Source organism: Chenopodium quinoa, unplaced genomic scaffold (genome assembly GCF_001683475.1).
Source record: "Chenopodium quinoa cultivar QQ74 unplaced genomic scaffold, ASM168347v1, whole genome shotgun sequence".
NCBI classification, from domain to species: Eukaryota; Viridiplantae; Streptophyta; class Magnoliopsida; order Caryophyllales; family Amaranthaceae; genus Chenopodium; species Chenopodium quinoa.
This window is the reverse complement of record NW_018743792.1, coordinates 546,486-557,879: the sequence shown is the minus strand read 5'-3', so window position 1 is coordinate 557,879 and position 11,394 is coordinate 546,486. Positions and strand designations below refer to the sequence as shown.

Genomic DNA, 11,394 nt, shown 5'->3' with positions numbered 1-11,394 from the left:
TCTTAATTGTTAGTATTGGCTACTGACTTTCATCTTGTTTCCTTCTGTTATGTAAACTGTGAATTGGTTACTGATTTGGGTAAAAATACCCAGGCTACGTGGTCCAACAGAAAGTAACACGTGTCACCCCAAGACTGGTCCAAAAACGACCAATCAGCAGCTAACACGTGGCATCCCCTATCATTAGGGAAATGGCGGCCTTCAAAGGCCCAAAACCCGAGGCGCTGTAAAACGGCGCAGCCCATTTACCTAGGTTGATAACCTAGGAAGAGGACGCTGATTCCCAATGCCCTATAATTAGGGATATTTACCCCATTTTTGGGGGCACCTTCATTTATTACATCAAATACAATTCTCTTACAACAAAGAAGTCACCTGATCTCGGGATCCGAGAAGATGTACTTTACTTTCCGCACTTTTACTCTCCTTCGACCCTTACTAACTTGATCGTCGGAGGTGGAATTCCGCACAACCGGAGCTTCTGTTTGTTTGCAGGTATAGCCGAAGAGGATGCAGTCTAGGTGACGTAACTCTCCCGCAGGACACATAAAAAACCCCAAAACAGTGACTACCCTCCAATACTTTGCGGACATGGATGATTGTCACCTAGCAGCTTTTATGCATTTTCAAATTGGTTGCAAAAACTATATTTTTTCAAAAGAACTGATATAAAAGAAGTCTGTCGTAGGAGGCGAACCTTTAAGGATTCCCTCTACATGCAAAATTAAGAAATTAGCAGGCCCTGATGGTTTTAATACGATTTTTCTCTGTATTTACTGTCAAGCCATGTAGTATCTTGATATGCATGTTTTTATCCTTAAATAGCTAGCTATTCTGCTGTTTACAGTGTGTTTAATATGCTATTTCTATGATCACCTTCCCTTGAAAGCCAGACACTTGAAAGCCTATTCTTGTTCATTACTGAAGCTCATATAAAAAAGAACTGAAGTAACAGTTAGAGAATAGACGCTTGTGAATTCATTATGATTCCCACAATTAAATAATTTACAGCTTTACACTTTAATTTACTGATTTCAAATATCAGAAGTCAGTCTCTAGTCAGCAACCTGTCCAGCATAGCCTATGTTTCGGTTTCATCAATTCAAGGCCCCTTTTGTTCAGTGCAGAGACTGATTAGGGTCACGCAGATAGTAGCTTTTCCGCTATTAGAGGTGTGTACATCTTGACCTCTCAGTTACGACAATTGTGTATATCTTGACATTGCAGGTTCGATGATTGGTACATCTTGATCTTGCAGTTCCAAATGCGCTAGAGCTGCTAAAAGTGACCTATCTGATTGGTGTTTGTTTATCTTTAGAATGATTAAACGGTGGTTTTCGACCATTAATGAGTATAACTTGACTGACATACTGCCATTACCACCCCAATACTCCATACTTGCATCTGGTATGCTAACAGTGAAGTTAATACTAGATTCCTGGACACTGTAAATAACCAAGTTGCTGATACTTTAACAAGCCATTAGTTAATTCTCTCTTCCTTTTAGAAATTGCTATGACAAGTTACAATAGTAGTATAATATCTATGGAAGTACGTGCATGCACATGGTTACCAGTCATATTACTCCATTGACCTAAATAAAATAATTCAACAAAGGCAACTGGTTCATTTTCTTATAAAACTGTTCTCATTATTATTTTAAATCTATGCAAGTTGTATCAATATTCAATATTATAAACGCCTATCTTTTGGAACTATTTTTAAAATTAGTACTGCATCTTTCATCAGCAGTTGCAGGCATATTACATGGATTATATTTTAAAAATACACATTCATGTCCAACAACAAAAGTAACATAAAAATAATATTAACACAGAAAATAAAAACTTGTTCATCCTCTAAAATATCTTATACAACACAGAGCTGCTACCGAAAGGAACATCTATTAAGCTTTGTAATTGCAGCTTGTTCGTCTTTGCCAATCCCTGCATTTCAGAAGGCAATTGCTGAGCCTGCTGAAAGGAGATATGGGGTTGGACAATGAAAGTTCAGATATGTCTAACATTGATCTGGGAAGTAAAAACAAGTACAAAAGGATGGATGCTGAAGTTGGAGCGCCTGATAGTGATTCTTCAAGCAACTATCAGGAGAAGGATATCACAAAGAGTACCAGAAATTATGTTATGGCTTGTGCCTTTTTTGCTTCTGTCAACTCCATTCTCCTTGGCTACGGTATGTAACCTTTGCAGATGTTTGACTTAGATGGTTCAACTATATAGTTATTAAGATTTGGATAGTTTTCTTCGGTATGGCTGTTGGACATATCGGAATCCTGGTTATGCAAACTCATCAATCTAGTCTAGTAATTAAACATGAATAATCTGACTTCACAAAATTTTCATATATTTCATTGCAATTTTTTTGTAAATAATCCCAGTCCTAAGCTTTTAAGCACCCAATTTCTGTATGTTGATGAAGAGATCTCGAATACCTTATGGTGCTGGTGACAGCAGCAGACTAATAGATTACTGTACGGTATATGACTGATTTGTGGCTATTGAGATAACTAAACTGAAACGATTCATGATCCTTCATCTTGATTTGGATCTTATTATTGATAACGGATAGGAATGAAAAGACACAGTATCCATAATTTCGTAAAAAGATGCAAGTGATCAACTGGTATAAATTTTCAAGAACAATTTTTTTAGATTCCCTAATATCAACATCTGCCAGTGTTTTTGTTCTGGACTAAGCTGAATAGGTTTCTGGATCTCTTTTCTTTTCACCGAAACTTGACTGTGTAAAAATTATCAGAGTAATAACACGCTTTTAATGCAATATAAATCAACAAACTTATATTAGTGAGGAACACAGGTTGGACTTTCCCTCAAATCATGTCTAGAAAACGGCAGCAATTTATTTCCTTGGCTGTTTTAGTTTTTCTGTCTGTAAATCGAAGTCATATCAGGTGAGGCCCTTTGTTTATGCAGATGTTGGTGTGATGAGCGGAGCAATCATATTTATCCAGGAAGAATTGAAGATAACTGATGTGCAACAAGAAGTACTAGTAGGATGTTTAAGCATTGTTTCACTGATTGGTAGCCTTGCAGGAGGAAGAACATCAGATGCTATCGGAAGGAAATGGACGATGGCTATAGGAGCAATCATATTTCAATTAGGAGGTTTAATAATGACAATTGCTTATTCCTTCCGAATTCTAATGGTTGGAAGGCTCCTATCAGGAATTGGTATTGGGTTTGGAGCAACCATCATGGGTGTTTACATAGCTGAGATATCACCTGCTATTTCAAGAGGATTTCTCACAACATTCCCTGAGATCTGCATTAACATCGGAATTCTTCTTGGTTATGTCTCAAATTATGCATTTTCAGGTCTACCTGCAAATATTAACTGGAGGGTAATGCTTGCTTTAGGGATTCTTCCTTCTGTAATAATAGGCTTTGCACTCTTCATAATCCCGGAATCACCACGATGGCTTGTTCTTCAGAATAGAACTGATGAAGCAAGAACAATTTTAATGAACACAATAGGTGATGAAAAGGAAGTGGCAGAAAGACTTGATGATATCCTACAAACTGCGAGCAAAGCAAAATCCATGAACCTTGAAGAGAAAGCTGTTTGGCGTGAAATTGTAAGGCCTAGTCCAGCGGTTTATAAAATGCTTGCTGCAGGTGTTGGATTACAATGTTTCCAGCAAATTACAGGAATAGATGCTTTAGTTTATTACAGTCCAACGATTCTTAAGACAGCCGGGATTGAGGGTAACAGTCAGCTATTAGCAGCAACAGTTGCTGTAGGAGTTACTAAAACAGCTGCTATACTAGTTGCTCTTTTCCTAATTGACAGAGTGGGTAGGAAGCCGTTATTGTACACGAGCACAATTGGGATAACGGTTTGCTTATTCTGTATAACACTTAGTTTGCCATTCATGGGGAAAGGGCCAGTTGGGATTGCATTGGCAATATTATTTATTTGCGGTGATGTAGCCTTCTTCTCTGTAGGGATAGGTCCGATATGCTGGGTTTTGACTTCAGAGATTTATCCATTGCGGATACGAGCTCAAGCAGTTGCTGTTGGTTTTGCAGCTAACAGGGTTTGCAGTGGGCTTGTCAGCTTATCCTTCTTGTCTCTTTCCAGCGCTATTTCTGTGCCTGGAACTTTCTTCATCTTTTCTGCATTATCGGCAATTTCGGTTGTCTTTGTCCATAAGGTTATTCCAGAGACAAAAGGAAAGACACTGGAGGAAATCGAGTGTTTGTTCAATGAAAATGATAGATTGAAGGAGGGCCACGTAGAGCTTGCAGATACTGTGCGTTTAGTATCATAAACGATTGCTTCAACTTTTATCCATTGAAAGTGTGGTACTTAATTGTCTACGAGTGCACGTTCGAGTACTATTGGAGCAAATATGCTTGTAGACAGGGATATTTTTGAAGTTATGAGTACTATTGGAGTATTGGGTTAGGATTTAGAAGGGTAACTTATTGTTTTTGGAAACACAGTGAAATAGAGAATTACAGAAGGAAATAGTAATGATATTTGTAGGAGCAGTTTTGGTCAATTGTGAAAAGAAATCACTTGTATATTTCATTAGTGGTACTCCTGTTAAATCCTTACAGATGATCTCACAAGTGCAATTGTTATACACTGAGTTGCTTCTCTTTGCAATAACTCAGAAGACAAGTGAAGAGTTATGTACTCCTATATCATAATAATTGACAATTTGATATAATTCACTATTTTGGCCGTTTCAGAATAATTGACACATTTCTCTCTTTTAATGGTTTCAAACTATTTGACACACTTCCGTACTTGGATACGATATGCCATTATTGAAATGTTTTTATCTCACCTACGATGACCTACTTACTTTCCTCATTACATGTTCTTTCTTCTTACAAAATGAAATAATTTCACTCACTTCACTTTACATTTCACTCACCTACGATCTAACAAAATTTATACCGCTTGGCTACCCTAATACAAGTATAGGGGTAAATTAAGAGTTGAACCACTAGGGAATAGTGATACAAAGGTGCTCATTAAAGCCTAAGCTAAGTCAGAGTCGGTATGGATAGAGAAAACTAATACTAACCGACTAACATAGCAAACAATATGAAATAACGTTTACTAGAGCCAATATCCACATTGCACAATTAATAAGCAAAAAATATTCCAATTAACAATGACTTGATGTGACCTAATCCGCACCTAAACTTGATCAAATATAGTCAAAGTAAGCACATAAATAGTGCAAAAGTCCAAACGTGTCGATTATTACGAGACAGAGAGAGTACATTTTAATATAATATTAAATTGGCCCCACTTTTTTGTATGACTATCATTTATGGTGATCATTCTCGTTTTTTATCACCCTAGCATAAGTAGAACCAAGAAAAAAATTAAAATAAAAAGGCCATTATGTGTGTAACCTTGCCAACGAGTCAAAATAGTACTGGTAACATGGATTCATAACCAACAAGAGTTGGCTCAAGCGGTAAGCAGCTTGATATCGCTTAAGGGAGGTCTCAAGTTCGAGCCTCACCCCGAGAGTTGAGAGTGAGACAAAATAATACTGACATCCTACCACATTCCCGCCAACTCTCCGACTAAAACAAGATAGAGATTTGATTAAGTTTTATCCTCGTACTTACCAACATTTCAGATATCACTCTTGCTACTGTACATGCCATCAATGGAGCAGATTCAGCACAAACATGAGTCTAAAGCTTCACATATCTGAGATGGAACAGGTTTATGCATACCCTAAAACTGAATAAATTTTATATGATACTCGTAATCATAAAATTTCTGAGGATTTTGGTGGTTAATAATTTAATATAACCTGCCGGTCGGAAAGTAGTGCTCTTCCTGCATGGTTTTCCAGAAATTTGGTACTCGTGGAGACACCAAATGGTGGCTGTTGCTGAGGCTGGATATCGCGCAATTGCCATTGATTTTAGATGTTACGGTCTATCTGATCAGCCACCTGAGCTTGAAAAGACAACTGACTTTGTCGAGGATGTTGTAGGTGTACTCAACTTTTTGAGTATTGACAAGGAAACATTCTCTTTTTGTGACCGATTTGCACTTGCTCAAATGGCTCATACAGGGAAATCATTTTGCTGCAATTCGTTATTTTAACTACCTGAAATATAAGGTTCAGGATACACGATTTCCATTTCTTCCTCACACTAGTACTTGTAATTTCATCAAGTTCGTTTCTCCAAATCATTTAAGAATACTCGTGACAGCAAAATTTGTCTCGTCCAAATCTATGGATAAACTTTCCTAACCTGCAAATTGAGCAGTAAATCTCTGTTACTCACTGGAGAAACAAAATTGTTTCTCACGGTGGCAGTGGCAGTTTCGTAAATAAAATGTTCTACCGTGACTAAAGTGGTACAATTTTATAATCCACCGTGACTAAACTGCCATGGGGGCGCCCTCCAAATTGAGGCCAAAACATAGAGGATCAAACAGAAAAGATTTGAACTTTTGATCTTGTTTGTGTATTATCTGTAAAATCTCTGAAGTGCAGGCCTTTTACTTCAGTCCATTTGCGAATAAATCTAGAAGCTGAATACGGTGAGTGTATTCTAGTAATATTCATATGGAGCAGGTTTTCCTAGTGGGGAAGGACTTTGGAGCTATCATAGTGAGTCTAGTAGCCGTACTCCACCCTAAACGATTGTCTGGTTTCATAATCTTAGGAGTTCCTTTCATGCTACCTGGACCGACTGCTGTCAATTCAAATCATTTCCCTACAGGATTCTACGTCATACGGTGGAAGGTAACTAATCTATTCAATGTAGCAAATAATAACCATCCCATGCTTATTTATGTGACCGAAAATCTAGTTATTTCTTATAACAGGAGCCAGGGCAGAGGCAGATTTTGGTAGGTTTGACGTTAAGACAGTGATAAGAAATATCTACATACTGTTTTCAGGGAGCGAGCTTCCTGTAGCTGGAGATGATCAGGAAATAATGGACCTAGTTGCTCCAAGTGTTACACTACCCCCCTGACCAGGACCTTTCGACTTATGCAAAAATGTATGAAAATTCTGGATTCCGTACAGCCCTGCAAGTTCCATATAGGTAAATATGCATAACCCTAAAGTTTACCCCTGGTTCTAGCTCTGAAAAGGGCCTTCGACTAATGCAAGATTGTATGAAAATTCTAAATTCCTTACACCCCTGCAAGTTCCATATATGTAAATATGCATGACCCTTAAATTATACAACAAATGATCAGAAACTATTTAGTGATGGATTGAACAAGTATCAAAAACACTGAAAGGTTGGAGTACCATTAGCCCTACACTTATTCAAAAGCATCATACTTCTTTTGATTTGGGTGTTTCTACCCCACCACATGGACCAACCAGAGCGTGACACGTGTCACCCCAGGGAGAGCCCAAAGTGGACCAACCAAGCATCATACCAGGGCTAGACACGTGGCAAACAGATACCTCATATAGAATTGGCGGTCTTCAAGGCCCAATTCCCTAAACTGCCCTAAAACGGCGCAGCCCATTAGTTATAGGTTTCCGTAACCTAAGACAGGGGCACAAATCTCAAGGACCTTATAAATAGGTAAATTCCCCCCATTTTGGAGACACGTACAATCATTACATCATTAATTATTCTCGAAAACATAGAAAACACCTGATCTCGAAATCCGAGAAGATATTTACTTTTCCGCACTCTGTTACTTCGAATCTTTACTAAATTGACCGTCGGAGGCAGAACTCGGACCATTCGTGGTTTTGCAGGTACAGGTGACAGGAATCCAGTCTTGGTGACGTAACTTGATGAGTGACATTTATGTCGCTCTTAGGGTAGTCTTTTCTAGTAGTTTTAGTAATAATTCGATCCATTTTAGTATGTTTTTGCTATGATCCTCCTAGTTCGAGTATTCTACCTTTGTGATGCGTAATGTGTATTCATGTGGTTTAGGTAGTCTATACTCCCCTCCCCTTTCGTTGTATTACGCTTTGCCTTCCTGTTCCATGATTGTAGGTGTACGCCGTTGATTCGGAGATGGAAGGAACAAGGGCAAAATGGGAAGAATTCCAGACCAGACAAATGGCACGGGCGCGCCACCAGAGGAGCGAGCGCGCCACCTATAAGCGCGGGTGCGCCTCCCTTTAGCGCGGCCGCTGATGAGCTGGACCAACCATTAAATACCCACTTTGGAGCGGGTGCGCATCTCGAGGAGCGGCCGCGCCATCATTTAACGCGCGGGCGCGCCTGTCTGCTGCTGATTCAAATCCCGAATTCAGTCCAATCAACAAAAGGGAGGAAAAAACGGCTAACTTTGGACAAAATTCTATCATTAGGATACTTTAGCATAGAAACCTTGGAGGAGAGCTTTTGAGGAATTTTTCTAGGTTATTGTTTTAGCCACTTTTGTATTGAAGAATCTTGATAGTTTTTAGTGTAATTTCATTGCCCATCAACATTAGTTTCACTCTTAGTTTTTGAGGAAGTATTTTGCAACATTGATGTATGGTCAAGCTTGGAGATTGGATGATGTATGGTTCTTTATTTGGATTTCAATGAAGGTTTTGGTATATTTCTCTATTTTCTCTTGTTTTTATGATTAAAGTTTCTACCTTTGTTAGTTTAGTTGATAAAAACCTTGTCTTTCTTACTATTTCATTGGTTATAATGTTGCTTAGTATGATTGTAGTTGTAGTTATGGATAGTGAGTAGTTTCTTGTTGTTAGGGGGTTTGGTGAAGGTATGCTTTGAGTTTGATGTATGTTAGGCTAGGTTAATTTGGAATATTTGTGATTAAATCTTCCTTGTGCTTATACTTATTGACCACTCCATGTTTATGGCCATATGCATGTTGTGGTTGAATGACTTGAACTAAATCGTGATGATAGTATGATTTAGGAATAGTCATTAGGTGATTGATTATTGCATGACCTTAGCTTGTATGCCTTACGACGATAGTGTAAGTGTATGCTAGCTAGGAAAGCTCTTAATCCCGATAGGTGATTAGAGGGTATTCTTGATATTGCCTTGTATGAGTCGCTTGGTTTGCATGTAAACTTATTTCCCGGTGCCTAACTTCGTTGAATTCATAGCATGTTTGATCCTTCCCCCTAGCGCTTGTTTTAATTGTTATTTTATCCCCTTTAGTCATTACTTTACCCACCATATTTCTTGATTGAACTAGATTAACATTAGGAGATAAATAGCGGTGCTTAATCGTTTCCCTGTGTTCGACCCTTGACTTGCCTCTATACTCGTTTAGTTGCATGTTTAGGACTACAAATATCATTTGATAGAGGTGTCTTAGTAACGACCTAAAATACCGCTTGTCATAACTCTCCCAAGGGACACAAAAAACCCCGAAACATTTGGCGCCGTTTGTGGGAAGAGTACCTCTAAGACGGTTTCACAAGAGTCTGTACCGCCTCATAGTCAGAATCGGCCTACTGCCGAAGCTGAGGTCCACTCGGACCATGATAATGATGACTTTGAGGTCGAAACGTATGTGGCCGCAGATGTTACTTAAAACCAGACGCATCTGTCCCAAAGATATAAAGGAACGGGGCAATGATCAATCGGGTCTAGGCAAGTCATCCGGCCAGCCATCTGGTCAGCCCTAGGCAGCAGAGGAGACTGCCCCTGTTACTCGAGATGAGCTCATGAAACTCATGGCGAGTTTCAAGGGAGAGATCAAGGATCTAATCACCGAAAGGACGGCTGGTCCCAACAAGGGTCAGTCGGCCAAGAAGCCTTCTCATTCTGAGAAGAACAAGTCTGTTAGGGACTGAGAGCCCACTCCACATTCTAAAACAAAGGAGAGGACTCGACCCTTGATTGATCTGTCTAAGTTCTGCTTCCCCGAGACAGAGAAGAGGAAGGTCATTCGGCATGTTCAGCCGGATGGCACCAAGAAGACAGATTCTGATGCTCGTCCTTATATCGAGCAAAAGAAAAATCAGCAACTGTCTGAGTCGGCTTTAAGGTCGAGTTTCTTAGAATGCTTCAAGAATACCTCGATGAGGTATTCTCAATCTATGCATGAGAGCCAGTCAGGCGGCCCGTCCGTCTACACTGGCCCTCATGTGATTGGTTCGGCTCAGTATGCGCCCCAGCAACCATACAGGCCGTATGCTCAACCTTACATGCAGCCGGCTCTCTTGGGGGGGGTCAGGCGGCATATAACGTCCAGCCTTTGGACTAGCAGCTCCGTCTGCTAAAACTTGGGGAACAACCTTCTGCGTTCTCCATGGAGATAACCGAGGCGGCACAACTGGCCAAGGTTAAAAATGTCTTAGTAGGTATGATGGTACCACTAGAAGACCACCTCATGGCTTACACCAACCTCATGTACTTACTGGATGATGCCGCGTGGTGTCGATGCTTCCCAACTACATTGAAGGGCATCGTCCAATAATGGTTCGACAATCTGCTGGCTGGGTGCATCAATAATTTCAAGACGCTTGCGTTCTTGTTCGCCTCTAACTTCTCCACGAATATACCCGCCAAAAAGACAAGCCTCGACTTGGGCGCGGTACAACAGGGGGACAGAGAGGGGCTTCAATCATATGTCAGGCGATTCAATCTGGTGAGAATCCAGATTCAAGGACTGTCAGACGACTTTGCTTACATAGACTTCTTTAAGGGTCTGAAGGACGGGTCAACTTTTAAGTTCGACCTCGTCAGAAAAAGGGTTGGTACACTTCAAGAAGCGCTGATGCAGGCGGAAGCCTATATACAGGCAACCGAGCTCTTCTCCACCAGCAAGCAGTTGGATTCTAAGAAGTCTGACAAACAAAAAGGGAGTCGGCAAGAACAGCCGGCTCAAAAGGCTGAAGAGAGAAAAAAGAGAAAAGAAATCTGTGCGGTTAAGGATTCTGATTAGCCGGCCTAGAAGAAAAGCAAAGAGTTTAAGCCGAACATTCCAAGGTACGAGTTTTACAAAGACTACTACTCCATCCTCATGGAGATAATAGACCAATTGACCATAGAGAAGCCCGCTGCAATGAAAGGTTCTGCCAAAAATCGGAACAAAAACAAGTAATGCCACTTCCATGAAGATATTGGCCATGACACCAACGACTGCTATAGTCTCAAGCGACTGTTGGACGATTGGATGATAAATGGGCGTTGAAATCTTACATCCTCAAGTCCACGGTGACTCTGAAGACAGACCCAAGGTAGCCATCCAAAAAGACTGCCCAGCCTGCTAGTAGTTCGGACACTGACAAAGAGTCGATCTACACCATAGCAGGCGGCTTTGCTGGAGGGGGCCCAACCATCAGGGGCACCAAGGACTATCTGAGAAATATGGATGTTAACTCAGTTGATAAAGGCCAGGCGTCTGCCAGCACATTCCCTAAAGCTATCATTTCTATGAAGGACTGAGGCGAAATCCGCCGGC

At 40.3% G+C, this 11,394-nt stretch overlaps 1 protein-coding gene and 1 pseudogene across 1 annotated transcript; both read left to right on the top strand.

Moving 5' to 3' along the window:
- The first annotated feature begins 1,718 nt into the window (after positions 1-1,718).
- LOC110685168 (probable polyol transporter 4) lies at positions 1,719-4,724 on the top strand. The gene is made up of 2 exons (XM_021861626.1): positions 1,719-2,193; positions 2,955-4,724. The coding sequence occupies exons 1-2, from the start codon at positions 1,989-1,991 to the stop codon at positions 4,310-4,312; spliced, it is 1,563 nt and encodes a 520-aa protein (XP_021717318.1). The 5' UTR covers positions 1,719-1,988; the 3' UTR covers positions 4,313-4,724.
- Positions 4,725-5,680: 956 nt separating this feature from the next.
- LOC110685148 lies at positions 5,681-7,089 on the top strand (annotated as a pseudogene).
- The last annotated feature ends 4,305 nt before the right edge of the window (positions 7,090-11,394 follow it).

What these genes read in the sequence shown, in the direction of transcription:
- LOC110685168 (XM_021861626.1), top strand. Translation starts at nt 1,989, where the DNA reads ATGGGGTTGGACAATGAAAGTTCAGATATGTCTAACATTGATCTGGGA. An exon ending in CTCCATTCTCCTTGGCTACG is followed by an intron (nt 2,194 to 2,954) that starts GTATGTAACCTT and finishes TTGTTTATGCAG; the next exon opens with ATGTTGGTGTGATGAGCGGA.